Source organism: Pan paniscus, chromosome 6 (assembly GCF_029289425.2).
Source record: "Pan paniscus chromosome 6, NHGRI_mPanPan1-v2.0_pri, whole genome shotgun sequence".
NCBI lineage: Eukaryota > Metazoa > Chordata > Mammalia > Primates > Hominidae > Pan > Pan paniscus.
Genome location: NC_073255.2, coordinates 159291603 through 159316802, shown reverse-complemented (window position 1 = coordinate 159316802; position 25200 = coordinate 159291603). Strand labels below are relative to the sequence as shown.

Here is a 25200-nt window from a genome sequence, read left to right as displayed (position 1 = left end):
AATAATATCATTTACAATAACAACAAAAAATATGAAATACTTTGGGATCAACCTGATGAAAGATGTGTAAAACATGTACACTGAATAGTATAAAGTACTGCTGAGAAAAATTAAAGAAAACCTAAATAGAAGGAGAGATACTGTACTCATGGGCCAGAAGACTCAATATTGTTGTCAATTCTCTCTAAATTGACCTATGGATCCAAGGCTATTTCAGTCAAAATCCCAGTATGATTGTTTTTTAGAAATTAACCTGATAATAGAATTTACATGTAAATGCAAAGAATTTACCATAGCAAAAATAACTTTTAAAAAGGACAACGTCGGAATGTTAACACTGATTTCAAAATTTGTAATGTGACAGTAATCAAGATAGTATGCTATTGAAAGTCCAAAAGTAGACTCACACACATATATGGTCTGTTGATTTTCAGTGAATGTTCAAGGGCAATTTGCAAAGTATACTTTTTTCCGATAGATGCTACTGGAACTATTGGATATTCAAATGCAAACTATTGACCTCAATTCATACCTCACCCATAATACAAAAGTTAACTCAAAATAGGTAGACCTAGAAAACTTGGGTGAAAAATCTGTGTCTTTGGGCTAGGCAAAGATTCTTAAATAAAACATAAAAATCATAATTCATAAATGGAAAAAAATGTTACCTTGAACTTCCTCAAAATTGAGAACTTTCAATCGTCCAAAGACATTGTTAGAATAAAAAGTTAAGTCGCAGAATAGGAGAAAGTATTTAGACAACGCACATCCCACAGTAAACTTTTATTCAGAATATATAAAACTTTTAAAGTTTAATTATAAAATATTAACCCAATTTAAAAAATTGTTTTAACAGATACTTCACCAAAGGAATATTATACAAAAAGGCATTTGGAAAGATGCTCAACGTCATTATTCAACAGGGAATTGCAATTTGAAACCATAGTTAGATACCACTGCATACTTAGTGGTATAGTTAAATTCCAAACAAAACAAAAACTGAACATAACAAGTGTTGGCACAGTTGTGGAGAAACTGGAACTCTTATATGCTGTTGGTAGGAATATAAAATGCTACAACCTACTTTGGAAAATAACTTGGCAGATTCTTAAAAATTTAAACATTTATCATATGACCCAGCCATTCCATTCCTAGGTATTTTCCCAAGAGAAATGGAAGCATGTGTCCACACAGACTTTTATATGATTGCTCATACCAACATTATTCATAGTAGCCAAACTATGAAAGCCAAATGACCATCAGCAAGGAATAGATACACAGTGTATGCCATGCAATGGAATACTACCCACCAATAAAAAGGAATGAACTCTTAATATATACAACAGCATGAATAAATATCAAGATAACTATGCTAAGTGAAAGAAATCAGACCCACAAAAGTAAATACTGTACATTTCCTCTTACTTAAAATTCTAGACATACAAACTAATCAAAATTATAGCAAGGAAATGAGTAGTTGCCTGTGGTCTGGGGGGAAGACTTGCAGGCCATGAGTTAACTTGATTATAGTCACAAGTATATGCGTATGTCAAAACTTAACCAAACCATATATTTTAAATATGTGCAGTTCCTGAAACAAATGAAGGCTACATACTTCTCTTCCGTAGTGGAAAGTTAGTAGGATAATATTTAAAATTGAAAAGTCAAGAAGTAAAAATATTAATGCACAATTGAAGGATATAAAGTTTAAATACCAAAAGAATCAGCTAAAAGTTGACAGCATTTTTTTTTTTTTTGTAGAAAGCAGAAACTGGAACTGACATAAAGGATTTCTGGTTTTCATTAAAAAAAAAAAAAGATAAAAGAAGTTTCCTCTTTAAACTATGTGTATATATCACTTTGGTAAAAAAAAAAAAAATACTGTATTTAAAAATAGGGAACAAAAAGGGCTTAATTATAAGATAAATCTGTGCTGGTTTATTTATCTGTGCAATTAATTTGCCAAAATGGGAATAAGGTTGATTTCAGTTTATTCATGTTAGGTATATAATGTGGCTGAATTTTATTTGATAATTGAATGTTTTCCACTTTGCTTTGCTGTTATAGAGCTGCCAGAGTGGTAAAAACCCAAAATATTTAGCCTGAAAGGCAGAACAAAATGCTTCTCTTCTTTTAAAACTTGTTTTGTAAAGTTTAATTAAGCTTCTATGTAGTTATTTTCTGTACTTTATTGATTCAGGATTACTTGTACTCCGTAAATGTGTTGAATTATTTACACATCATGGGCAGCTAATGCTAATTTAGAACATACCCAGTGGGACCTCAGAGCCCTGAAATGCTAAATGTAATCTGGGGATCAGTAACATTCCATTCATAAAATGTGTCACCCACAGGTTAATGGAAATAAACAATAGGGAAGACAATGGATGGATTATGCAAATACACTGAAAAGATTAAGCAGGGGGAGGGGACTACAAGAACCCAATTTGTGTTTTATTTAAACGTGGATTAAGGTTTATAATATACAAAATGATTAAAGGTACTTTGCTAATTTGCTAATGCTCTTAAAAGCACCACTGCACAGAAGAAACTATCAAAATAAATTGGTTATGGCTTTCTTGTGCGTGTGGGTGGAGAGTAGCAGAGTATGTAGCAGCAAGATTAAGAAAGGACATTTTTAGCAGTAAATACAATGATAAATGTGATATTCTGTTAAAAAAAAACTTGAGTGACTAGATTTATATAACATTTATTTGCATCTGTGTGAGACTAATGAAAGTTTCACGAATATAAAATCCAATCCTAATATAAATTAAACTGCTGTTTTGTTTTAAAAAGGAGAAATCAATCCCTTCTATTAAAAAATAGTTGTATAAAACAAGTTAAACTTAACATATGTGCTTTTGGGGGAAATATGTGTAAATTATGGTGTGAGAAATATAATTTTATTATATCTGAGAAAATATGTCCACTAAGTGCCTGATTTGTGCAAAAGGACATGGAGATACATAAACTTCTTTCCAAGTTATTAGTTTGCAGATTTCTAAGTCAGACAAGGTGCCATCCTAAGTACAGCCCAGCTGCCTGTAGCACTTGATCCTGAGGTGGGAACTGCAGTCCTGGGAGGAGGCACTTTGCTGAATCTGGTTCAACAAAGCAAGGAGCTCCAAAAAGATGAAATGGCCCTGATGTTCAGTATTGTTTAAGTGGAAATTGACCTGAAGCAGGACCCCCTGGTAAAGAGCAATAAACCTGTTACCATCAGGTAGCCATGAAATTCTGAGTAGCCCACTCACTCTCCAGCCTTGTCTGACACTGATTTCAGAACATCCCCATGACCTGTCCTCCATTTGTTGGTGTGCAGTAGGAATATGTAGAACTAGAAATATTTGGGACAAATGACTGTATTCAAAAGAACTGCAGAGGGTTTATGTGTATTGTATGGGGAGGTAGAAAATTAGACATCATGGTAGACAGGCAAATGTCAGCAAAGTAAAGAGCTGGAATCTTGCTGTGGTATATGTGGCCACCCTAAACCACAAGTAGCCATAGGAGGAAATGAGGGAAATTATTTCATTTTCTCTTAGAACTTGAATAACAATTCTTAAACAAGAAATTATTGCAGAATGCATATTATCGCTTTACTCATGACCCTTGAGGTTCTTTTATTTACTGTATTCTTTTAAAACAAGTATCATCAAAACGTTTAAAACCTTTTTCATCACAGCTTATACTTTTATTGTTTAAGTCTTTGAAATCCTAGGGTTAGGTAAACTTTTAATAGTTAAAATTTCCCTGGATGAGTTCATGCTATAATATTTTCTGTTTGTTTCATGGTTCTTCATTAATGCCAAGTAATACAAGCAGGAATTATTTAGCAGTCTTGGGTATTAAATGTTTGACTCTTTTGTTCTTTCTTTTGTTTTTAAAGATACTGTTTTCCCTTTGGACGACCTGAAGGTGCTCTAAAAGCTACACTTTCATTACTTGAAAGGGTATGTTTGAACATTACTTTATAAATACTATTTGCTTTCTCAGTTGCTGTGTATTTTAGTTATTGAACTAGGGAGACAGACCCCATTATTCTATGCTCTCTACTGATTCCATCACAATTCATGAGTTTCTCGCCTTTTCTTACTACATTCAGACTCTGTCTACAGCACTTCATTCTCCCTGAAGCCTTTCTGAAGCCTCACACTGAAATCCTATCCTCATATTATGGCATCTTTTTGGTAGTAATCATTTTTCCTACCTCTTTATTTCCCTCATGAAATACTTTTTTTTTCAGTTAAGAATAATTGTTTTTGCTTCTCAGACTTTACAGTTGTCTTTTATTATCCTCCAACTTTATTTGTACTTCTACCTGTCGTAGTCCTCATGCCAACAAGTTTATCATTTACCATTCACAAATATATCATTTCATTCATTCAATATTCATCTCAGAATTTCTTTCAATTATTCCAGTGTTTGTGTTACCTTAAATGAATTCACATATTATAGAAATGTTTCTCCCCCACAAAATAACCAGCAAACAACATTTTTAATCCAGGTGAAAAAAATCATTTTTTAAGGAAAATATATTCTCTATTCCTATTTTTATGACAACTGAAGTTTCAAAGAGCAGTATTTTTTCATCTGTCTGTAATTTTATTCATATACTTGTTAGATGCTAACAGTTAAATAATGTGGCCAACTCTCATTTCTTACCAGAATTAAAATGAATTTCTAGATTCATCTGTAGCTCGTAATTTGATTATTGTAATCCTGATTTATTGACTTCTAACACTTGATCTTGTCCATTTTCTGCTGAATTAATTTTAGATACTATATTGTTTATTAGCATCTCTATTAAAAAGCAAAGAGAGAAGACATTGTCCAGATATTACATCTCCATTTCAGTGATTTAAGAACTTGGGAGATGAGGACTAGAACTGATGATTAAAATGAGATCTCAGGATTACAGATTAATTTTATTTTTATATCCCTGTCTTATCCCTGATTATTGTGGATTGTGTGATAGAAATGTGATTGTTGTAATTATGTTTTATTAGAATTTTTATAATACTGAAAGCTGCACATAACTCAGATATTTCAAAGTATTCATGTCATCCTATTCATTAAGGTATTATGAATAAAATAAAATCCTTAAGGATTGCTTTATTTTTTGGAACAACATCTCATCGTGGGTACCTAATACAGCTTCTCCATGTCCTGGTTTCCATGGCAGAGCCTCCTTTCTGCCCCCCAGCAGGGAAGACTTAGTGATGGCAGGATGCCCTCCTGCCCTCCATTGACAGGTGGCAGGATGAACAGGGACCTTTATTCCAGTTATAGTCACTGATCACATCTCCTGCTGAATTGAGACAGAAATGTTAAGGGTCATTTCTTCATTTTTATTTCTCTTTACTTACTGATATTGAAAAGTAAAACAAAAATATGCATGTGAATTCTTGAAACCTATGATACCTCGGAAGAACATGGGATGCAGCAGGAAATCGAGGTTGGCATCTCCCTTTTTGCATTTGCCAGCCCTTTACCTGTACTTTGCCAGAAAGTAAGTTTCTGGTTCCCAGATAATATGAAATATTACCTGGGAGACATATACATTCTAACTTTAACAGCCATTTTTGTTATGTAAAGTTTGTTGCCATGGGAAGTATAATAGTAACGTTCGTGGTTCCGCATATGAAACAAAATTAATCTTAAAGTTTAGTAATAATCACATTTAATGGTGCATGTATATTTTTTACTATGCACAAAAGGATTTTTCTGGCTGCAAAGTCTAATGCGCAGTGCTAATTAAAGTGCTAAATATTTGTCAGAATAATTGAATTTGATAGAGAGAGAATGATAAAGTTTGCTATTTTCAAAAAAGAAAACCTTGCCTAACAAAATATTTAAAATGTCATCAATGAGTAGCCTTTAAAAAATGTTGTCAAAGGTCACTGATACTTGGATGATTAAATAAATCAGGGATGATAAAATCCTTAGTGCTGAGGCTGACTTACAAGAGAATGAAATAATACAGCATGAAATGGATGTTTTCATATTCTTTCAATATTCCTTTCAATATAAGACATAGAAATAGAGCACTTACAAAAGCATTGTCTTCTCTATATTAACATTCTGCCATATGTTTTGTAATCTGAATGAAAGTAAAGCAAGAATAAATGCATTAAATATGCAGAAAGATAGTTTTACTAATAGTGTAATCAAAACTTAATGTGAGCAGTTTTATCACTATGAAGGTTTTAAAGAAAATTATGAGTCAATGTAACAGTGTTTATAAATACATTACATTTTGAATTCTGGATGTAATTGCATTTTCCCCTTGCCCAGTAATAACATTTTTAAAGGAAAAGTCCAAAAACACATTTTAGGAGCCCAACAGAGAATAATCAGTTATTTTTTAAAACCATAGAAAGTTTTTTTGTATTTTAACATTCGATACTCCATAAGCATTCATTTCACTAAGGCAAAGAGGTCTCCTTCTCCCTCTTTGAATACACTGCTGTGGTATTCACAGCAAATCACAATCATTAAAATTTAGTGAGATTAGAGGTCTTGATTTTTTTTTTCAGAGCTCGAAGATTATGCTTATTCTTACTGGAATTTTTGTTATTGTTCTCAAACATATTGCTCAAAAGACTCAAGGCTTTTAAATTAGGGATGTGCAAAACAAACTATTATTTGTCCCGAGAACTGTAATCTTGATCTGAAACAGCTGCTTTAATGGTGTCATGGGTCCCTGGAAGAAAAGTGACAGTCACACTGAATGGTGACCTGGTCTAGGGGAGGTTTTGATATGCATAAATTAGGCTTAGGAGGAGCTAAGGTGGGAGGATTACATTCTCAGTTGGGAAGTGCATTGCAGACCCATTACATCCCCCCAAGTTACCTAGGACCCCTCTCCCTAGTAATAGTCAGATCAAGGGCAATTTGTGTAATTTGTCTTTAGTATTTATTTTATGCAACATCTGTCTTTTTTCTTCCGTCTGTCTATCCCCAACCCTGCCCCTCACCCTTCCACTTCCTCTCTCTCTAGGTTTTAATGAAAGATATTGCCACTCCCATACCAGCAGAAGAGGTGAAGAAAGTGGTCAGAAAATGTCTCGAGAAAGCTGCCTTGATCAATTACACTAGACTCACAGAATATGCCAAAATAGAAGGTCAGTGCAGTGAGCAATTGTCGAAGTGGCAGTGAGAGCCAACAATGCCTATTAACTGAATTTTCTCTGAGAAGTCCTTTCCTTTCCTGAACAATCCTGTGCCATGGCAAAGGGAAATGTCTCATTAAAATCTCAGCTGGTGAACTGAAGAGCTTTTTCCTATTCATTGCTTTAATATGCCTCCTGGGACTCTGCTTGAATGAAAGACCCAGGATTCGTGCTTAAGTTGTCCTTTGTTCTTATTTTGAGTTTTGAAAAAACCAAAAGGTGTTTTCATGGGTTGTATTTTTTGGCAGTACTGTAAGTATGTCTAACATTTAAACTATAGGCAGCAAAATCTTTCCTGATCAGTAACAGTGTAGTATTATGTAATTTTATTTTCTGTTCTGCAGTATCACTCAAAAAAGAAACTTGTTGATTATTGAGGGCTGAAATAAACTCATAGAACTTCCTTCGGTTTTTAATTGCTTGCAATGTATTGATGCATTTGAAAGATTAGATCTCTTGAGAGAACTGTGCTTTTTTTTTTTTTTTTCTTTCTTCAGGCTTTATTCATTAAGGATACTAATTTTTTAAATGTTTAGAAATAAGTAGATTGGAATTTGTGGCAAAGTCACAAAATCAGCTTTTATTCAACAATTTTATTCAACAACATTAATTTATGTAATTAAAAGTAACAGGCCTCACATTTTTTGCTCAAATTGTCATAAAACTGGCTTACATAATAATACATGAAGGATTAACTAATAGAGGGAAAAAATGCAGTTAATGTTAAATACTTATCTGAAAATAAAAGTTTCTTACCTGAAAATAAAAGTAAATAATCCTTTATAAAATTTTAGTAACTTTTTATATAAAATGGTACTCAAGGAATCATAGATTTATGAAGCAGTTGATATTAGTATAGTTTTACCAAAATTCAGGTACGGAAAAAGATTGATGATAATTGTTTGTGTTATTATTCCTTTCTTCTCTCCAAATCTGGTCAAGCTTTCTAACAAGCATACGATAACCAACCTCCTGAGTGATTAACAAAAAAGCCATCTCATCACCATAGCAACCAATATTATATCACGAGAGTAACAACATGAAACCTCCTTAGTTACCATTTTAACTTCATTAATTATGATATCATGTTGTGTTAAAGCAAAAGCAATGAACATTTGATCATTCGGGGAAAGTGGAAGATAAACACATTGGGTTTCAGTCTTAAATACTCATTCAAATAATTTTCATGTTTTGGGATCATTGAGTATTCTGACACAGATTGGAAGAAATGATATTGAAATAGACATATTAAAGCCTTTCAGATCTGGCAAAGATAAAAGTTGTGGGGAACTTGAATAAACACCATATTGTTTTATGTAAATGTTATGTACTCTACCCAAAAAAACCTGTAAGAATCATTTTGCTCTCAACTGAGTTAATATTTTTGACTATTAACTTGTCCAAGGATACAGAAAAGATATATGCAGTGCACTTTATCTTTGTATTTTATAGCCACAGAATCCATTTTAAATGGATAAAGAACCTTTTTATTGTACACATAAAAACAAGTCTCTGTTAGACAAGAGCCTATGGTAGTACCCAATGGACAGTGAGCGGGAAACTCTCCTACCTTTTCCCTTTCTGAAGTCACTTCTCTCTTATCTCTGGTCTAATGGAAGAATATTCTGGAAAATGGATCCTAGCAACCCACGCTGGTAGGAATGCTGAGCAGTCTTCTTTAAAAAATAGCAACAACAAAATGCTTGCTCATTAAGTGAGAAAAACTTCCATGTTTTTCATCATCTCCCTCCTTTTTTCTTAAAAAAAAAAAGTATTTATGTTTTATCCTCAGGACTAGACTAAGAACCAAATCAAACTTAAGTTAGAAAAGAAGTGGCCTTTTACATTATATGAACGACAAGGGTAGAGTTTGCTTTTCTCCTAAATTCTCTTTTCTTATGTTTTAGGCCCAGCAGAAAAGGAAACAGGTAATTAATATTTCTGCATGCACAAGCCATTATTTCTCATGTGGTGGTGTGATATTTTTAAAGCACTTTGTTGAGACATGATTGACAGGCAAGCTGTACATATTTAATGTACACAACTTGATGAATTTGGAGGTAAATAGCTGTGAAACGATCATTGCAATCTATAGCATAAACCTGTTCATCACCTACGAAAGTTTCCTCCTGCCCTCTTTATTATTATTAATATTTTATGATAAAAATATTTAACACAAGAGCTACCCTCTTTGCAATTTCTTAAAGTGTACTATATTGTTAACTATAGGCATTCTGCTGTATAATAGGTCCCTAGAACTTCTATATCTTGAATAACTTAGATTTTGTGCCCTGTGAATAATACCGCTTCATGTTCTCTTCTCCCAGCCCCTAGCAGTGACTGTTCTACTCTCTGCTTCTATGAGTTTAACTCTTTTAGATTCCTCATATAAGTGGTATCATGTGTTATTATGTACTGTGACTGGCTTATTTTACTATTAAGCCAGAAATTCGTTTTTTTAAGGCTGAATAATATTCTATCGTATGCATATTATGCATTTTCTTCATCCATTCATCTCTCAATGAACATTTAGGTTGCTTTCAATGAATAATGCTGCAATGAACATGGGAGAGCAGATATCTCTTTGAGATCCTGATTTCAATTGTTATGGTTGTATACCCAGAAGTGAGATTGCTGAATCCTTTGGAGTTCCATATTTTATTTTTACAGAAACCTCCATACTATTTTCCATAGTGGCTGCACCTAGTTACATTTCTACCAATAGTATACAAGAGTTCTTTTTTCTCCACATCCTTGCCAGTACTTGCTATCTCTTGTTTTGTTTGTTTGTTCATTTTAAATAATAGTTGTCCTAACAGGTGTGAGATGATATCTCATTGTGGTTTTGATTTGCATTTCCCTGAAGATTAGTGATGTTGAGCACCTTTTCATTTATGTGTTGGCCATTTATTTGTATGTCTTTTGAGCAATGTCTATTCAGTTTCTTTTTTCATTTTTAAGTTGGGCTATTTGGGTTTCTGCTGTTGAGTTATAGGAGTTACTTAAATAGTTTGGATATGAACCCTTTCTCAAATGTATGGTGTGCAAATATTTTCTCCCATTCTGTACATTGCCTTTTTCATTTTGTTGTTTCCATTGCTGTTGGTAGTGTGATGTTTTGTCATTGATGAATAGCTCTCTTTTTCTCAGGGCTTCTATTAGATCATTTTGATTAGGAATTCTGAAAATGCTTTGATTTTGTCAGAATGATTGCTAATGCTTTGTAGGTAAAGTATAGGCCATTCATCTCTAAAAATTCAGCAATATTTTTGATACAAATTTAAAGCAAAAAACCTGAGGCTATATGAATGGTATGCATTATGTTTTAAGCATATCCACCAATCTTACTTGGAAGCTGTCACAGATATTTGAAGGGCTCTTACAACAAGAAAAGAGGACCATTTTCCTTTATCACTCTTGAAAATAACAGAATAAAAAGCATAAATGCTATTAAATAAAAAGTAAGCAGTTATTAACTTTGAAAGTTGTTAATCACAGGAATGAACAAGGGTTATGAAATCCCATCAGGAAATTGCTAGGAAAGAGTTCGCTGAGTCGCTGAATTTTTTAACGTTGTATTATTTTTTTCTTGCATCCCTTATCACAATTATTCATTTAACTACGTGTGCCTGTTATGATGTGTTTCTCCTCTCTGTCTTCTCTTCAGCCCCATGCAGGCAGGGTCCTTACTGACTTGTTCACTGTTGTATTCCCAGCACCCACCACCGTGCCTGCTGACACAAAGTAGGCACTCTGGACTTTGGAGAGTGGTAGGAGATTAGTTATTTCCATCTGAAAACAATGAAGCGAGAGACAAGTGATGAAACTTCCTAATCCTAGTTTTCTCATTTTGGTCAAATTTTGTATGCAATGTTATAAGCAAGTTTGCTTGGGTTGTTTTTAACTGAAGGCTTCTATTAAGGGCTCTATTTCTTTCTTTTTTTTTTTTTCCCTACCTTTTTCAATATTTGACCCCAGAAAGTGACAGGAACAAAACACTCAGAGCCACGAAGAGGAGAAAGAACACACCTACAATGACTGCTAAGTGCACTTTACAGAAAAATGAATTAGAAAAAAATATGGGACTGATTGTCCCCTCTTATGACAGCACATTGTAATAGCAACAATCCGATGCTCTTTAGCAAACTTTTTCAAACCTCTTAAGGCATTTTTCTCCCCTACAACATTCCTGTTGTAGAAACAGCTTTCATCCTAGTTTACAAACAAGAAGTTCAGGGTTGTTCGTGGCTTTCCAGCTGCCATGGAGTAAATAACTCAGCCAGCTGGGACTGGACTTAGGTGATCCTTAACCTCCAGAAGCTATGCTTCTTCCCCTGGGAGATATGAAAGGGTCAGAGTGCCCCTTTTTGAAGCCTGGGGCGGAGGCCATGTGTAGAGTTGCCTGATCTCCTTAAAGAGAGGAGAGAACAAAAGGGACTTGTCCCCTATAAACCTTGCTTCCACCAAACAGAAATCTTCTCCTCACAGTGACTTAGCAATCCATACCACTGGTCAACTGTACAGGTCGGCAACTCTAGGAAATATACTTTTATTAAAATTAAATGCTTGTTTAGAAAAGAGAAAAATCGGCCAGTCACAATGGCTCACGCCTGTAATTCCAGCACTTTGGGAAGCCAAAATGGGTGGATCACTTGAGGTCAGGAGTTCAAGACCAGCCTGACCAACATGGTGAAACCCTGTCTCTACTAAAAATACAAAATTAGCTCGGAGTGGGGGTACATGCCTGCAATCCCAGCTACTTGGGTGGCTGAGGCAGGAGAATCACTTGAACCTGGGAGGCAGAAGTTACAGTGAGCCGAGGTGGTGCCATTGCGCTCCAGCCTAGGCAACAAGAGCGAAACTCCATCTCAAAAAAAAAAAAAAAAAAAAAACACAAAGAAAAATCAATGTAATTTATGTAATTTAAATTGATTGAAGGGAAAACTAAATTTAAGAATGTTCTGAAGTAACAGAAGATAGGGGTTTTTTTTAGAAATGTTGTTATATTCCAGGGAGAGCATGGTGGCTCATGCCTGTGATCCCAGAACTTTGGGAGGCTGAGGCAGGAGGATCACTTGAACCCAGGAGTTCAAGACTAGCCTAGGAAACATAGTGAGACCCCATCTCCACACACACACACACACACACACACACACACACACACACACACACACACGCCTCAAATAGCCAAGTATAGTAGCGTGTACCTGTAGTCCCAGCTACTCATAAGGCTGAGGCAGGAGGACTGCATGAACTTAGGAGTTTAAGGCTGCAGTGAGCCATGATTGTGCCACTGCAATCCAGCGTGGGTGACAGAAGGAGACCCTGTCTCCAAAAAATATATTATATATATTAGTTATATCATGTTATTTGCATTTGGTAGCAAGGTAACCTAGCAGGGTTACCTTGTAAATGTTCTTGGTGGGGTGATGCTTTTAAAAGTGGGTAACAATGAAAATATCAATTACATGTGAAAGAACTAAAGAACTCAAATGGCTTGATAATACTTTGACACTGTAGTCTCTTGAGCATTCTAATAATTTTCCTCAGTTTATACCCTCTAGAAAAGAGTAAAGCTATACCCAAAATTCATCATAATTTTGTCATCTACTGACTGCCTATGTGTCCCAGAGGTTTTCTTTTTTTCTTTTTTTTTTTTTTTTTATTTTAACAGAGTCTTGCCTTGTTGCCCAGGCTGGAGTGCACTGGTACAATCTCAACTCACTGCAACCTCCGCCTCCCGGGTTCAAGTGGTTCTCCTGCCTCAGCTTTACAAGTAGCTGGGATTACAGGCATCTGCCACCAAGCCTGGCTAATTTTTTGTATTTTTGGTAGAGATGGGGTTTCACCATGTTGGCCAGGCTGGTCTTGAACTCCTGACCTCAGGTGATCCACCAGCCTCAGCCTCCCAAAGTGCCGGGATTACAAGCATGAGCCACAGTGCCTGGCCTGTCCCAAAGGCTTTCTATTTATACTGCTTCATTAGTTGCTTAAATAGCTCTACAAAATAGGTATTTTATGGAGAGTTCACTGAGACTTCTGAAAAAAAGCGTTAACTTGCACAAGGTCCTGCTGTTGCCATTAAAACTGAGCAGACATGAGATTCATACTCGCATCTCTCAGACACCAGAGCCCTCTTCACATTCTTTTCACTGGCTGCCATGCCTCCAAGACTGATTCAAAGTAATGACATTTTATGATAAACACCTCAGCTGCATCACAAAAGCCAAAGATTAATATTAATAAAAGCCACTCTTTCCAAAAATAATGATAATTATTTAGTAAAAAGAGAAAATGCTTATATACCAGGCACTATTCTAAGCACTTTATATGTGATGTATCAACTAATTTACTTCTTTGTTTCCCTCCCCACCCCCACCCCCGCCCCCAATGAAGTCTTGCTTCGTCACCCAGGCTGGAGTGCAGTGGCACGATCTCGGCCCACTGCAACCTCTGCCTCCCGGATAATTTTTGTATTTTTAGTAGAGCCGGGGTTTCACCATGCTGGCCAGGCTGGTCTCAAACCCCTGACCTCGTGATCCAGCCACCTCGGCCTCCCAAAGTGCTGGGATTACAGGCAACTCAATTTACTTCTTAAGACAATGCCTTGCAATAAATAGTATCATTATTATTACTTCTTCTCAGAAAACTGAACCTGAGAGGTTATATAGTGTGTCTACAGTCCCATAGCTAGTAAGTGGGAGGTTCAGAGCCCACTATCTGTCTGTTGATCTCTTCTTACACTCCCCGCCCTTGACGAGCTTGTCTAGTTAAATTTGCACTGGGCTAAAATCTTTTTGTTTATTTTTCCCCACATTCCTCACGATGTCAGGTGTTGAAAGTGATTCAAATTTGCAAAACTTACCCCCAGTCCAGAAGATTTATCCCCCTTTCCTGCTTTATTTTCTTCCACAGCGCTTATTATAACCAACACAATGTATAGTGCATTCATCCCACTTATTGTCCTAGAATGTTAGTTCCAGGAGGACAGACGATTTTGCATTTTAACAACTTCTTATCCACAGTGCCAAGAGATGTGCCCAGCACATATTTGGTACTCAGTAAATATTTATTGGATAAACAAATGAATTTATCAAGCTACATAATAGCAGAAAGAACATCCATAAACTGGCAAGCTGGCTTGCAAAAAGTCTTTCAAACCAATTACTGAATAATTAAAATTTAGGGCAAAAACTAACACTAAAATAACAGGATTGGAAAAATTAAGCCATAATTTCTTGCTCTTATCACGGCAGGAAGAAGTGGGGGAAGCACTAATGCTGGATCAGAGAAGCCAGAGGTTATAGATGGCAGTTACATTAACAATGCCCAGTAATCTAGCCTGTTTTGATTGTTTTTGTAATTCAGTGTGCTGCTTAATTGTGACTCATAGTTCTCTTCCATCATCATAGTTCTCTTCCATTGGGAATTCTTCCAATTCTCCACTGGCAGCACAAATTTGCAGAATAAAAGGATTTTTAAATTTCATAATGGGTTAAATAAAACAAAGGACTTCCCTCTAAATGTCTTCTTTCTTTCTTGGGAATTATTTGCATGTTTCATAGAAACAGTTATTTTGAAAACTGGACATTTCTAGAAAGCAGCTGTTTTTAATCTTGGGGTTATAAAATGCTACCATTTCATTGAATTGCCTCTTTTGTGTTAAGAAATCTTTGACTTACCCTATTAAAAATCAACTAGTTTTCTCCTTTGCTTTAATTTTATCACTAACCTACTAGCTAAATAATAGTGAGATCTTTTTTTTACTTATAATTCTGGCATGCAGAGATAACACTGAAGCATCATGTTTCCTAATTGTTTTTTAAATCATGTGCCTTGTTGATGCAAATTAGATATTATTTTAAAAGAAGAATCAATTTGTTCTTTGGTTCAAAGACTTTCTCACAGACAAGAGCGCAGTCATACATTTGATAACAGTTCCTACTGTTTCCTGAAAATTATATAGCATATTGTGATTTAAGATATAAAAGGGGAGACTGCTCCTTAGGACTTGCCTGGACATGAGATCTTTTGCATAGACTTGGTACCTAGGCTTATGGTGAACCTAGAAATGTGGAGGTGCCCTGAACAAAAGGTAGCATGGAATGAATAAGCAAAGTCTTTGGGAGGTGAGGATTTTTCTTGGCCTTCTAGTTGCCAGGTTCCCAGGTTTAACCCCTGTGTTCTTATTTTCAGAGCCTCAGTTGAATGGGGGTAGAGATGCTTTCCCAGAGGCCCAGACTGCCTACTGTCTTTGAGAGGAGAAGTTGTACTGTGGCAGTCCTTATGTCATTAGGATGTGTGTGTCATCTGGGTGGTGTTTTAATTTAACACTCCATTGTACACGATAGCAATAAGTAATAAATAAAATCTGTTCTACTTAAGAATGTTTGTGTCTAGAGGCCATGTGTTGATTAAAAAAAAACTGCACAGTTTGTGGCAATTTTTTGTTAATGGTGAATAATTTTTACTAATATTTCTAAGATGATATAACAATTTTCTCTGATAAGAGTTTTATGTGGGTCCTTAGGAAGTTAATTTGAATTTTGAGTATGGTCTATCCCCATGAACTGAAGTTTCTGACACCTAAATAATAGACCTGAAATTTCATGTTCCCATAGGCACCGACAATGGCAAAAAGTAATTTGTATCTTAAACTGAATCCTCACCCTAAAAAGAATTGAACAGGTAATTAAAGAATTTCCATTCAGCTTTTTGGACAGTGTGGCTTGGATAATGAGAACTTGGCCTGAAAGTAAAACCTCTGTGACCATTTCTGCTTCTAAGTCACCTGTTGATGAGGGACAAATTGTTAGATACAAATTGTTTGCTTTAAAACAAAGACAGTAACCTGTTGTCTTTTTCTTTAGAATATTTAGGAAATTATAAATTTGTTCAAGGTTTTAGTTTATAAAGCAATACATGTATGATTTGTAAAAACTCATTGCTTGAGCTATACTGATCTAGTATGTGTGATCACCTGGATAGGGACCAAATTGAAACTTAGTTTTGTGATATATATTTAAAAAAAAGCTGTGTGTGTGCATGATTTTTCAACTTCACGTATTATTTGGAAAATATTGGTTTTGTGAGTTATCCCTATATTCGCAAGTATTATATCAAAAATATCACCACTTTTAATATCACCCTTCTCATCAGAAACATCTTAAAGTATTGAGAAGCTATCAAGTTTATAACAGATACAAGTTTTCTAAAATTCTAATTTTCCTTGAAGACTCTAATAATAGCATTGTGGTAACAAACACTGGTTGTTTTTCTTAAAGTGACATGTTTACTTTATTCTTTTGTTTTCTCAGAAAATGTCTGCCAAATAGCCAACTCTGAATAACTATACGTTGTCAGTACTCTTTTCTACCAAAAATGATTCTGTAAGTGTGGGGAGGAGAGATGCCCTGGATGCAAATAGTCACACAAATGCTTTTCCTTGAGACAGTCATTCATTGTACTTCAATATGCAAAAGTGCTTTAGGCAAACTTCCCATTTTGTCACACATACTATTTAAAAATGTATACTCTGCCGGGTGCAGTGGCTCATGCCTGTAATCCCAGCACTTTGGGAGGCCGAGGTGGGCGGATCACCTGAGGTCAGGAGTTCGAGACCAGCCTGACCAACATGGAGAAACCCCATCTCTACTAAAAAAATACAAACTTAGCCAGGCATGGTGGTGCATGGCTATAGTCCCAGCTACTCGGGAGGCTGAAGCAGGAGTATCGCTTGAACCTGGGAGGCAGAGGTTGCAGTGAGCCGTGATTGTGCCACTGTACTCCAGCCTGGGCAACAACAGCAAAACTCCATCTCAAAAAAAAAAAAAAAAATATATATATATATATATGTGTGTGTGTGTGTATATGTATATATATATGCGTATATATGTGTGTGTATATGTATATATATATGTGTATATATATGTATATGTATACACATACACTCAAGGGCAGAGGTTTAATCAAAGTAATATTTTTGCTGTTTCATCAAGTACAGCTTTATATGATACTGGCTTTTTCTTTTACTTGAGTGCATGGTGTTAAAGAATACAATGACAATTATGATTTGCAACCACAGCCTTGATTCATGCTAAGGCAATGATGATTTTTACGTACTGTTGCTTTTGCACCGTTAGTGTAAATGTCAACAGGATGTAAAAGGCAAAAACATTTAGTATTATTTATGAAAGTAATTTTGATCTTGCAGATCCCTGAAAGGTTTTAGGTGGTCTTCCCAGTGGTCCATGGGCCACACATTGAGAACCACTGCTCCACTCCATCAATCCACTAGCTAAAAAATATTAACAAAAATGAGATAACTTTCACAGTAACAACCAAACTGTAAGGTATCCAGGAATTAGCTTTGATAAAAACATGCGAAACTTTATAGACCTCTATGAAGAAAATTTTGAAACTCACAAGTCATAGAAAGTAATCTAGATAGAGATAGAGCTATTCCATGACCTAGGAGGGATGACTTAATAATATAAGATATAAATTCTTCCCTCAAATTAATCTATAAATTCATTGCAGTATCTATCAAAATTCTAGTTTTTTAAAGAACTTGATAAATTTACCTTAAAATTTAAATAAAGTATACTGAATAACTAAGTCAACTTAGAAAAAAAAAAGTGTTATCTAAGACAAGTTACAAAGCCATCACCAAAGCCCATGATCCGGCAGACGATTACAAGCATAGGGTCAGATCCATCTATAAATGAGAGCCTGATATACTTCATCTATAGCAAACATGGGAGACAAATCAGTGGTAAAATGATACAGTGTTTGGGAAGTGTTATTTGAAAGATGGGCTTATTTAATGAATACAGATGAACTCAGTTCCTCTCTAATAGAAACTTGATCTCCAGAGAGATTTTAGATCTAAATGCAATGAAGAAAATACCACTATAAATTTAGTACTCTTTATTGTAATTATCCCCAATGGTTATTTTCACTTTCTCACTTCTTAGATGATTTTCCAAGTTTGTCTAGTATCTGAGTTAAAACAAAATTTTTAGCTTTCTTATAAAACATAGCGTGCCCCCATTTTAGTTCACTTTCTACATAGAAATAAATAAAACACTTAGATAACGGTTCAGAAATAGTTAATTAAATATATCCCAGATTCCCCAGGATCTGGAAAAATTATATACTTCAAAATACTTCTGTCTGGTGGATATGTGTCTTCTAAAAAAGAAAAGAAAAAAGAAAAAGTTAAAACACACACACACACACACACGCACACATGGCATTTATGTAATGTCTTCTTCAGTTTGTTCCTTATTTGGAATTATTTCCTTGGCCATGATCTGTAACACTCTGAACAGCTCTTGCTAGAATCTTTCCTACTTCCTCTGAAGATGCATGGAAATCTCATTACAAGTGTTCAACACCTGTTTTCTAAAAGGTCTCAAGAAAGATGTCAGTTTGCTCAGCTCACTTGACAGTGTGTCACGTACTTGTTGTTTTTTTACTTTTATATAGAATGGGATTCACAGATAAATAAATGCAGTCTTGAAATAACAAGGCTTCTTCCTTTCGCAAGCAATTTTATAGAATTTGTCAATCTCCAGAGACTGAATTTGAAAGCAACTTACTGGTGACCTCTCATTTACTTACTAACAGGTGCCAACAGGTACACCAAGAGACATAGCAGCATGGCTTTCATGGCACCTTGTTAATCTGAGTAGGTTACATGTATGAAAAAGTCTTTTCCAATTGTACAAAACTAGAGTGATGAAAACTGACAGGTTTCTACCTCTGTATTTATCAACAGGGTTTATAAGTACCCAAAGACTGCACAGATGAAATAGTTTGGCAAATTAAGAAGGGTTCATTACTTGTAGGCCCTAGCTAAGTGACCATATAGTTTCAAGCAATAAATTAAAAGGCCTAATTTAAGCTTTTTAAAACACACACACACATTTATATTTTAATTTCAAAGAGGAGCCCTTTAAAATATCCATGAGGCATCAATGCATGCACACACATTCACAGTGACTGGCAAATTTGTGATGTTAGAGCTGTAGAAATATTCAAAGTGGCACTAAGCCCAACCCTACTCTGTAAACCTGGTCTTTTACACTTGCCAATTGGGAGACTTTCTCTAAATCTTAGCATGCCCTAGAAGACCTTGATTATGTATCAAAGGAAACAAAGACATACATGCAGATATCGAGATCTTTTGACTCATTTCTCATCACCCAAGGCTGCAAATCTTTTCAAATGTTATATTTCATATTGTGGTTACTGTCTCCAAATATCTTCTCTTTCCTTCTCCTTCGATTGCCTTGCAGCTGGCAAGTCTCTGGAGTCCCTGTCCCCTGCCATTGCCCACTGAACAGACCATCTTCATCTTTGTGCCTTGCTGTGCTCTGCCTTGCCTGTATCCCCATTGTTCACAGGCAAGCATTCTCCTTGAGTATGGAAAAAAGAGTTAAAGCAAGGGTCAGGCAGGAAATGAGAGTGGAGGCATGTTGGTCCTCCTTTGATGAATAAAACAAATGACATGGAAAGAATGTATTAGGTAAGTGCAATTAAAAAACAGGAAGGAATAGGCATGATACTAAAGATGCTATAGACTTTATGTGATTCAGTGTTTGATTTTAAGTTTCTGAATTTGAATAATATTTAGAAAAAAATGGATACAATGTATATATAAAGAACAACACACCAGGGAGGGGACTATTCATCAGTTTCAGCTACTGAATGTGTATATGTGTATATACACATATATTGTGTATATGACATGGCTAAAGAACAGTCTTTTTTGAGACAGGGTCTCACTCTGTCACCCAGGCTGGAGTGCACTGGTGCAATCACGGCTCACCGTAGCCTCTGCCTCCCAGGTGGGCTCAAACGATCCTCCACCCTCAGCTTCCTGAGTAGCTTGGGACCACAGGCACACACCACCATGCCTGGATAATTTTTTTTTTTTTTTTTTGGTAGAGATAGGGTTTCGCCACGTTGCCCAGGCTGGTCTTGAACTCCTGAACCCAAGCAATCCACCCACCTCGGCCTCCCAATGTGCAGGGATTACAGGCGTGAACCATGGCACCCAGCAAAGATCAATCTTTAAAAAAATGTATGGCTGAGTATGGTGGCTCACGAATGTAATCCCAGCACTTTGGAAGGCTGATAAAGATGGATCACTTGAGCTCAGGAATTCGAGATGAGCCTGGGCAACATAGTGAGACCCCATCTGTATAAAAAGAAACTTAATTAGTTGGGCGTGGTGGTGCACTCCTCCAGCTACTTAGGAGGCTGAGGTGGGAGGATTGCTTGGGCCTGGGGCCTGGGGGTTCGAGGCTGCAGTGAGACGTGATCACGCCACTGCACCCCAGCCTGGGTGACAGAGCAAGACCCTGTCCAAAAAAATAATTTTTAAAAAAAAATCTATTACACAATTAGCTGGCAAAATTGCCACTGGAAAAATTTTATGCTCTCATTAAAATCCTATAACACAGTTATATCCAGAGCTATCCAGAGCAAAGTAAGTAGACAGCATAGAAAACTTTCTTCTCCCTCAAGCCTTCATAGTCTTTGCAGCCAGCAATGCTGTAGATATATTCGTCCCTGTGAGATCTTAGCTTTTCTTACTTCATAAACTTTGGGAGAGCCAAGGTCTCAATGAAAAGACAACTTTAATAAAACTCAAATTGGGCCAAATGTGTTTCCCGCCTCTTATAAATCATGTAAGAATAGAAGCCTGTGACAAATGATAAACCAAATATTAATTTTTGCTTGTGGGTTCTAGTAATCTATTCTCTGTAATTCCATCACTATCATCTCTTTAAGATCTTTAGAGGAGATTATGCCTCAATATTCCACCCCAAGATAGTCTTACAGAGTCACTGACTTTTACCTCACACATATCTGACATTTTATGGCTCACCAGTCATGGGTCAGCACTTACTGTTGGCTTATGGAGACTGCTCAGTTTGGATTCAGCCCAGCTGTCATTGGTCTATACTCTAGTGGCCAATTCTCCTTTGTTCAACAGCTGGCCATTGGCTTACAATGAATTTACAGATGCGAAAGATAATCTAGGTAAAGTAGTTAATGTGACTGTGATGACAGAACAATTATTCCAAAGCACTATATTATTAGCATGGTTAATTCCGGGGGAATATTAACTGCAACTCTTACTTTAAATGGCAGGGTCATTAAATGAGTTGGTCCCAAAGGAAGCCATGGAATTAGGAGGCCACAGACCTATTGTTTTCCAACAAATGTGGCATTAGTATTTGTGTGGATTTTAAATACCTATCAGGAGGCTATACCATCCTGGATTAATTATTTTCATTTATATATAGGATTGCCCAAATGTGGACACTATCCTATCTGGCAATCAGTTCAGATTCTGCAGAAAAAGTCACCTTTTACCTGAAATGAGGTTTACATAAAAGTATAGCTTGATTTCAGGGAAAGGAGGAAATAATCAAAGTTTACATAGGTCACCTTTGTTTTTTAACTTTGTTTTTCGTAACTACTGATAGTTTTCAAAGTGCATTCCCTACACCAGCATCATGAGCATCACCTGGCACCTTGTTAGAAATGCAAATTCTTGGGACTCATCCAAGACCTACTGAATCAGAAACTCGGAATGATGCCAAGCAATTTGTGTTTTAGCAAGTCCTCCAGGTGATTCTGATGCATGCTTAAGCCAAGAAATGGAGATCTATACTGAAGGTACTCCATTCATTGATGAAAGCAGTACATAGTCCAACACCTGTGGAACCATAATATCATTTGGGTTTCAGTCAGATAAACCAGGAGAGAGTCAATGATTCCTCATTTTCTTTCATTAGTTGGCAATGCCACATCTTAGCGATGTCACAGATAGTGGAGCAATTATTGGCCAGTTGACCCTAAAGAACTGAAAAAGTAAGTTGGCTTTTGGGAACCACCTCACCCCCAGATTTTGAGGCAGTCTTCTTACAAAGTTGTATACTATCTCCTTTAGGGTACTGAGTCCAAAAGTTCCTTAGGTGCACCTAGCCACAAGTTCTAAAAACTGGCAGACAGATGGCAGGGACAGGAATGGGTTGTTTTTTTAATGGGCAAGGAAGTACCTAATTTCCCACTCTCTTATCTTGGAATAAGAAAACCTATAAGTATTGAGATGTGGCCAGGATTGACCTCCTGGAGCCTACTTGCCCTAGACTTTGGCACCATGTAACTTACCACAGGTTGCTATGGCCAGAGCTGGAGGAAGGGTCAGAAAATCTAGATAAAAATTTAGACTTTCCAACTGAGTCATCAGTCTGTACTATGCAAAGAGGGAGAATGTTGATATCAGAGTTAAGATTCAAATTAGAGTAGACTGGGGATCCAGTAGAAATTCCCTGGCTAGCTAAGGTAGACTAAAGGGACTTATGGTTTATTTATTTTTATTTTTATTTATTTATTTTGAGACGGAGTCTCACTCTGTCACCCAGACTGGGGTGCAGTGGCGCGATCTCGGCTCACTGCAACCTCTGCCTCCCGGGTTCAAGCAATTCTCCTGCCTCAGCCTCCCAAGTAGCTGGGATTACAGGCGTGTGCCACCACGCCAGGCTATTTTTTTTTTTTTTTAATAGAGACGGGGTTTCACCATGTTGGCCAGGCTGGCCTCGAACTCCTAATATCAAGTGATCCACCCACCTCAGCTTCCCAGAGTGCTGGGATTACAGGCATGAGCCACCGTGCCTGGCCAGGGGATTGTGGTTTATAAATGAACAGAAGGCATCTAACATTGATGAGTTACCTAAGATAGAGTATTTTCTGATCTCTGTAATTAGAACAATTTGTTTATGTGCCCAAAGCATTGTGTATATGTGTGTGAGAGTGTGTAATGTAATGTTGCTTTTCTGCAGGGGGAGCAGCTAGGGGATCAATCACTATCTCCTTTAGTGGGGAGAGGGAAAAGGAAGGATCCATTCCACCATTTCTTCAGCTGGGCCTAATGGTAGATAATTTTGCCAGCAAGCAGTCCACAAGAGTAGGCTGACAGTCCTTGTTACTGGCTGACATTTGGGGTTCCACGTAGAAGAAATTAGATGCTGTGCCTTTGGCCGTAATGTCCTTGTTCTTTACAAGCTCTCAAGGTAAAGCCTCGCTGTTTGGGCCTCACTTCAGAGAGTGCCCCAGGTGACTGCTTCCTTGTGCTCATATCCCTGCTATTGCCAAACTATAGTCCTTCCTTTCCCTTGTTTCACTGGATAGTGGATATTTTCCCATTTTCTCCCTTTTTCCACACCTCTTTTCTGATTTTCTGAAATTATCCCTATAGTCCCTTATGAAGATTTTTGTGTTTCTCACCTCAGCCATCTCCTGAACGTCAGGACTTTTTCATTATCCATCTGATATATAGTCATTAGCTGGAGAGGGAAGAAGCAGAGGAGTGAGTGAATGCTTTTCTCTGAATGGGAGGGGGAAGAGGTGAAAGACTTCCACTTTGGACTGTTGCTAGCTTTCTAAACTCGAACACATACCCACCACAATAATTTCATTCTGAAAAACTCCATATGATATACACAGCAATTTAAAGCCTTCTTATTGATGCATCTTTGATCCTATTTCTTGCAAGCTAGTAACCCTGTTCTTACATACCGCTTACATTTAATTCACTCTCTTTACAGACTTTATAACAGATCTTCTTTATGTTGACCAGAAATGGATTATAGGTTGCCATATTCTACCTTATAATCTGGTTAGAAAGAGATATATGTAAATTCTTTGAAGGCAGAAATAATGTCTTTTTAATCATTGTATCCCCTCAGTGGCTAGCGAAGTACCTTACATGGAATAAAATGTTTGTTGAATCAAATTCAGGGCCACGGAATCTGAGGAGTTTAAAAACCAAAGAAGAAATGAATGCATATACAGGAATTATTTTTTCATGCTCCCTAGCTGATCATCATGGCCTAGATGCAAAGGAGGGAAGAAGATAGGGCAGTATTGGAATGGAATTATTTCCATAGTCCTTCAATCTAACACCATCTTCAACACTATTTATTGTTTAGCTGCAAGTACAGATACAATCAGCTCATTAAATTTAAGATCATGGTGAGTGGAGGTGAGGACATTTAAAATCTCTCATCAAAATTAATTTGTGACAATTGTTACATAATATATACATAAATCATCACGTAGGGTTATTAGCAAATACTTTTTCATCAATTTAAAAAATTTTAAAGTTAAGGTCAAAGCATGACAAATTACTACATATCATATATGGATAAAAAGGAAGGTATCTCACTGGTCTTCTTCCCACATCCTGGTATAAGCTTCACCATGAGCATCACTGTGCATCCATCACAGGGACTTTGACAGGGAATAGCAGCAAGGGAGGCAGCCCAGTCCAGTGTGCCAGGAGATAGGCCCCTTTCTAAGCCATGGAGTAGAATGAAATCCTACCAAAGCAAACAGTCGAGCTGTCTTTTTACATCTTTCCATCCTCCCTCCCCTTTCCCAGTAGGATCTCTTCTTAAATGTATGGAGGTATAATTAAAAATGAATTGTTTCAATGAGCCAAGGAGTGTTACAGAAAACCAAAAGTGTTCCAGAGCAAAGAAGAATCATAGCCAAGAACAATGCATTGAAATTCATCAAGCAACTTTGCTACTTTTGGCATGTTTGTTTTAAATGTCACTGTTTGAAATGTATTACAACAATCAGCAATTTGGTGTGAAGCTTGAAGGATATAGAGCCATCTGTAATGCTTTGGAAATGTTACAAAATGAGTGAAAAAAACATTTTAAGGAAGAATTCTCAAATATTCCCAATGTTCGGCTTTTTAATGGAGCTATTGATAACCTTGTTATCTAATAGAATTATGACTGTAGAATGCATTAAACTTCTTGGCCTTAGCCAAATGGGTGAAACCAGAGACGGGATACACAGAGTACTTGACAAAAATGCTATCTATTTAAAGTATTAGAGTGGCTATTATGTTCAAGTACAAAGTTTTGATCCTCAATAAATTTAATCTAGAAAGAATAAATGTTTTAGAATGTTTTTAAATTTCACTAGA

At 36.4% G+C, this 25200-nt stretch overlaps 1 protein-coding gene across 11 annotated transcripts in view; it reads left to right on the top strand.

The window, feature by feature from the left end:
• The window catches only part of CADPS2 (calcium dependent secretion activator 2), a 566720-nt gene that overhangs the window by 440499 nt on the left and 101021 nt on the right, over positions 1-25200 (top strand). For 7 of the 11 annotated variants that reach the window (XM_055115340.2, XM_055115339.2, XM_055115341.2 and 4 more), the window contains exons 15-17: positions 3893-3956; positions 7007-7130; positions 9086-9106. In XM_055115340.2, the coding sequence (XP_054971315.1) occupies positions 3893-3956; positions 7007-7130; positions 9086-9106 (209 nt within the window). The remainder of the gene's footprint in view (positions 1-3892; positions 3957-7006; positions 7131-9085; positions 9107-25200) is intronic. The other 4 variants (XM_003808627.4, XM_008960697.5, XM_055115338.2 and 1 more) reach the window with 1 other exon arrangement.